General features: G+C 38.9%; 1 protein-coding gene across 1 annotated transcript; it reads right to left on the minus strand.

Annotated features, from left to right (window-relative positions):
- Nucleotides 1-375: 375 nt before the first annotated feature.
- Nucleotides 376-6018, minus strand: TMEM202 (transmembrane protein 202; the record flags this gene model as incomplete). Its single annotated transcript, XM_081292856.1, has 5 exons — nucleotides 376-512; nucleotides 1116-1247; nucleotides 1580-1729; nucleotides 5470-5716; nucleotides 5938-6018. The coding sequence occupies 5 exons, from the start codon at nucleotides 6016-6018 to the stop codon at nucleotides 376-378; spliced, it is 747 nt and encodes a 248-aa protein (XP_081148982.1).
- Between the last annotated feature and the right edge of the window lie 231 nt (nucleotides 6019-6249).

Genomic DNA, 6249 nt, shown 5'->3' on the forward strand with positions numbered 1-6249 from the left:
AATAAATAAATAAGCCATTCTGGTTCATGATATCACTGATGCCCAAAAAGATCTCTGGTCCATGGAGTGCATCTATCTCTAGTTTCTTTCATTTGTGACCTTAAACATTGATTTCTCCTTTTCAAATTTTTCTTAAGTGAATTTTCATTACTTTATTTATGAATATCATTCATATTTTGGATTCAGTGCACACAAAACACGTTTCATTAGCTTTAATGCTATCTCCTTCAATAATATGGACATGATATTAGGGAGGTTTCCTAGAATTTTCACAATCATTCCCAACTTAACTTCTCCCTTGTTTTTCAGACATCATTACAGTCCTGCATTTCATAGTGTTTTCTTTCTCTCACTTAGAGATTTCATGTTAGACCTTTACATTTCATCTTCAGCAGGCCATATTGTTGTTGTTGGACCAAACCCCAATCTTGACCTCTCCACTGGAGTAACAGTGACATTTAGACCAACGGGAACAGATTTGAAAGTTATATAATTGAGAAAAGAAAGGATCCCTAGGGGAAGAAAAAAATTTGAGGTGAAATTCAATTCAGATGATCTTTTGCCTTTTAAAATTCTTACTCATTTTTTAATACCCAGGCCTCTTTCATTTTATATATTTATTTTATTTTATTTTTTATGTGGTGCTGAGGATCAGACCCAGGACCTCACACGTGCTAGGTGAGTGCTCTACTGCTGAGCCACAGCCCCATCCCACAATAGTTCTCTTTTCAATGAACCCTTCTCTCCTCCCAGCAGGGTTACTTTATCTTCCTGTGCTCCCACTGCATTATAGTATTTTTCAGACTTGTAAGAGCAAACCTTGAACCCCCTGGATTCAAATAATTGTTCTACTATTTTCTGTGTGATCTTGGGCAAATAATACTTCAAATGTTTTCTGTGTGATCTTATTCAATCTTTCTGTCTTGTTTTGTGAGAGAAGAGGTTATTAATTTCAGGTTTTCACACTTAAAAATCTATTCTTTCTGCACCATCCCACAATCCCTCTCCCTGTATAAATATTCTAAATAGGAATAGCTGGTGCTTCTATTTCTCTTAGATTCCACCTCCCTTTCTAGAATTGATTTCCTTCTAGCACAGAGCAGTGACTAACTCACCAGAACACATGTATAAGAAGTCACACCACCAGTTCATATGATAGGACCATAGGAAAGATGACTCCATGACATTCCTAGTATGCCAGTGAATCTGTGCCAGGAACATGTAGAGGCAGAGGAACAAGAAGATGGCTGCAATCAGAAAAACAAAAAAGAGGTCACAGCCCATCAGTATCTTGTAATCTACCTTGACTGCCATCCCTATCTAATCTTCTGCCTCCCTCCAGAGGCAAGGATCAAAAAATAAAATCTTGGGACTTGACCAAGATGAGAGAGAGAAAGGGGCCTCTACTTGGGCATAAGTCAGCTAAGGTGTATTCTATACAATAATATAGGGCAGTAACTGGCGACCTCATATGTTATCAGGAACAAAGGAACAAGAAAATGAGTATTAAAATCCCACAGAGAAACTTTGTTACCTTGACTATTTTACCATGGCATTACCTGCCAGTCTAGGTCTGTACCTGAGATGAAGCTGAGCATGGATACTTTCAGATCGAAGTTCCTGGTCATGTTTTCTTTTTCAGGAAGGCAAGAGTTGAGAAGTATGGTGAGAGTAATAAGTATGGTGAGAATAGAGATGATGTAGAAGATTCTGGAATACTGGAGATAATCTGCAAGAAGAAAAGGAAAGGAAAGGCTCCCTTAGCCCAGTGAGAGAAAAGCCTTAAGAAAGCCAAATAGAGGGCTGGGGTTGTGGCTCAGAGGTAGGGCACTTGCCTAGCATGTGTGAGGCACTGGGTACAATTCTCAGCCCTGCATATAAGTAAATAAATAAATAAAATAAAGGTTCATCAACAACTAAAAAAAAATTTTTAAAAATAAAGAAGAAGAAAGCCAGGGGCTGGGGCTGTAGCTCAGTGGTAGAGCACTTGCCTTGCATGTGTGAGGCACTGCGTTCAATCCTCAGCACCACAAACAAATAAATAAAGATATTGTGTCCATGTACAACTAAAAAAATTTTTTTAAAAAAAGAAAACCAGACAGAGTCTGAGAGAAGGGATTAAAGACAAAGGAGACTGAAGAGAAGCTTGCAATGTATCATCTGGGGCACTAATAAGGATCTTCTTTCATAGTTCTTCATTGTTCCTTGAAATTTCTTTACTGTGAAGGTTAACAAAGCCTTCATTATTAAACTAAGTATAATAAACCAATATTTCTTGGCACATTTACTTAGATGTTAACTAGTTCATATGAAGTGTAACATCACAAAACCAAAGAAAACTTCTAATTCTATTCTAAAAGCAATGCATGTTCAGCCAAGCATGGTGGCATATGCCTATAATCCCAGTGACTGAGGCAAGAGGATCCCAAGTTCAAGGCCAGCCTGGACCTCTTGGTGAGATGCTTTCTCAAAATAAAAACTATAAAGGAAGAAATAAATAAATAAAAGCTAAAAAGGGCTAGGGATGTAACTCAGAGGTATAACATCCCTGAGTTCAATTCCAAGTGCTGCAAAAATAAATCAATAAATAAAATAGAAGTGATATGTGTTCAATGTGAATATTGGAATGACAATAAAAGTTCAAAGAAGAAGGAAAAAATAAGCCACAATTATACTAATTTAAAGCAGTCCTTGTTAGCATTTTATTTCTTTTTGTTATTTTTCTTGTGGAGTTTTTTTGGGGGTTTTCTAATATTTATTTTTTAGTTGTAGTTGGACACAATAACTTTATTTCACTTACTTATTTTTATGTGGTGCTGAGAATCGAACCCAGGGTCTCGAGTGTGAGGCCAGTGCTCTACCACTGAGCCACAACCCCCACCCCATTGTGTGGGGTTTTTGTGGAAGATTATAAGATAGGATTCCCTCCAGATACTGGTTGTAGGCATCATTTTGTAATGGCTGCAAAATAGCTTGTCATATTCACTGCAGTGCTTAATTATTTATCCATTGTTGGACTTGGAGTTTGAGTCTATTTGCTTTTTCTTTCCTGATGTATCTGGCATGCACAGGCCTTGTCAGCCTTTGACTACAAAATGAAATCATATTTACTTTAACTCCTATATTGTAATGGTTTTAAGCCCCAAATTACCAGATTGTAGGTCTTAAACACCCCAAAAAAGTCTCTTTTTTTCTGAGGGTCCCCCCACGTTCTTATCTGACATTTGTTCAGGAAGAGGTCTGCTAGAGTTCTTTTGCTCTGATGCCCTTATCCAAGTGTCTCAGCATTTCTTTTACCCCCTTTTCTTGGCTCCAGGTCTCTGCACTAGCATTACAGATTAGATGTTGGTAAGTAGGGGGAGGGGATGCTAAACCTTACTTTTTACTACTGCATCTCTAACATGATTCTTTCCCTTTGAATTCCCCATCAATAGTTTACTGAAGGGCTGGGGTTGTGGCTCAGTGATAGAACGCTTGCTTCGCACATGTGAGGCACTGAGTTCAATACTCAGCACTGCATAAAAATAAATAAACAAAAAACTAAATTTATATATGTATATAAAAATTAGTTTACTGAAGATTTAAGAAATAGATGATAATTTACAACTGCAAGTAGATGTAGCTTTTCTGAGATACCACAGATCCTGTAGTATCTTCAATATCCTTTAAAGGGTACCTACCTATTTAGCTTCCTTTCTTATCTCACTGTAGCTCATCCCCACCACTGAAAGTTCTCTAAGCGCTTCTATGCCTAAGAATCCAAGTTCAGCTTCCTTGTAACCCAAAAAGAAGAAATTATGTATCAGATCAATTCCAGTCTAAGATCACTCATAAATTCTCTTTTATTCTCTAGATTATGCTACTTATGACTAATAATAGTTATTTTATTGAGAGAAACCATATCTCTATCCACAGAGGCAAGTTGTTCTGAAACCCCCAACAAGTTAACCAAATTAAAATAATTCAAGAGCAGCACATTTTCATTTAGAATCAGTCGCAAACATCAGCCTAGATTGAGCACATAAAGCTCAGTGCAATAGGCTTCTTTTGTAATATTTAGCCTACAATTCCCCAGGGGTCCCAGCAAGCCTCTTCTATAGCCCTGGACCCTTGCTTATAGCCCCCTGACTGTAGCTAACCTGGACCAAGAAAGGGAACCTGATGCATGTGATTATTATGCATGGAAATTTAGACTTCCTCTTTTGCTTGCTTTAAGAAAATGTAAAGATAGACTAGGATATCACTTTGGGGGCACTTACTAATAAACAGGAAAAACTGAGCATAAACAAAGATGATGAGTTTTAAAAAGTAACTTTAAAGAGACTGAGTAATTGGCTGACTTGATTTTCTTTGAGATCCCAGCCTGGAATCCCTTCAGGCCCAGCAAATTTCCTGCCATTGAGAATCTATGAGATTCTTCTGAATTTTTAAATGAATTCACTCTTTAGCTTATGCTAGTTCAAATGATTCTGATATTATTTTTTTGGTGTGGTGCTAGGAATCAAACCTGGGGCCTCACACATGCCAATCAAGCACTGTGCCACTGAACCACATCCCCACTGGATTCTAATATTCAAAACATGAAGGAGCATCGTGTAAGAGTATCTTTTCTCCAACTCTTGCCTAAGATAAAAAGTCCAGCTCCTCTCCCACCATGGAGGAAAGACTATAACTTCATATCTATATTAAAATCTTCTTTGGTTTCATTCCTCATCTCCTAAAAAAGTACATAAACAATATCCTCATGGCTTCACAGGAATGACTACAGACTGACAGCATAGAAGAGTCTAACCTCAAAATAACCAAGTCTACCAGTAACTGTCATATATAACATTACACAACCAATCAAAACATTTAGCTTCCTAGTCTAAAATATCTGCATTTGGTTAATTTATCGTTTTTAAAATTCACATAAAACACACACACACACACACACACACACACACACAGACACGAAATATCCCAAAGCTGAAGTCAAGTTTCTATCTCCTGTAAGACCTAAACTGATTTCAGCATTTATATAGTAGTTTTTATAGCAACTTATCCATCAAAGTTTCAAAACTCTTAGGACACAAATTACAAAATATCCTGCTCATATGTTTCAATAAAAAGCCTTAGTCCAGAAAGAGGAGAGCCCTAGATTAAAGGAGCACCCATGTGTCACCCATATGGGTCACCAGTACCCAAACATTTCTGAAGTTTACACAGGAACACCTTATAATTGGCTAAAGAGTTCTTTCCAGGGAGTATTAACTCATTATCTGGGACAAGAAATAACCTGGGTTAAGGAGAGCTGGTACGCTGAGGATACCAACAGAAAGCATGACTCTAGTCACAACTTGGCTGAGCTCCATGCTGAACTGGAGAGGTGGAGGCCAAAAGATCTTGGAGGAAGAAAGATGAAAGGCTAAAATGTGGCACACAGCTCTGAACTGTGGACACTGTGGCATTTAATTTCATGGCACTCACAGGGTGGCTTGGGTGTGTTGTCCCAGCACAACTCATGGTTGCATAAGGTCCAGAGTCCTGCGTAGAATTCCATGCCACTCCTGGTCACCAGAAACTGCACCCAGTTCAATGGGGATGTGGAGATCAGCATCAGGAGGCTAAAGCCACAGAGACTGCCACAGAACATTCGAATGTAGATCCGAGTCTGATTGATATATAGCTGCCGCTTCTGGGAGGAACTCAGTTGTTTGTCTGTTGGGAGGATGGGCTACAAGGATGAGGGAAATATTGCCTACCTGAAAAGATAACCCCTGGTCCCCAAGATCTCCTACTCTTTTCTACCTCGAGTATTCCCATGTGGGTTTGATTTGTGGGTATTTTCACTACCCTTTCTATAAAAAAACCAGAATTGCTTCTGCCTTGAGAATGCTCTCTCTAGCCCCTGAGTAAGTCTTCTTCCCTCTGATCTGTGATTAGGTGTCTCCTCACCTTTTGGTATTTCCGGTCCCCCTTCACTGTGGGGACATTAGGAATGTAGAAGGTCAAGGTTAACTGTTCCCTCCTGTCCATCTTGGCAGCTAGTTCATTTTCTAACTGCCACGGAATTTGTCTCAACACACCCTCACACGTGCTGGCAGAACTAACAGGGGACGGGACCCATGGTTCATATCCCATTCCTGTTCCATATTTTCCATCTGGTTGGACCAGGAAGAAATCGTAACACTTTATGATGGTCCCCCCCTTCCCTTCTCCAACTCATTTATTAAAGAAATCTGCAAATACATTGTCAGTTGCCATGTA

This window comes from Spermophilus citellus (assembly GCF_964194105.1).
Source record: "Spermophilus citellus genome assembly, chromosome: 4".
Classification (NCBI taxonomy): Eukaryota; Metazoa; Chordata; class Mammalia; order Rodentia; family Sciuridae; genus Spermophilus; species Spermophilus citellus.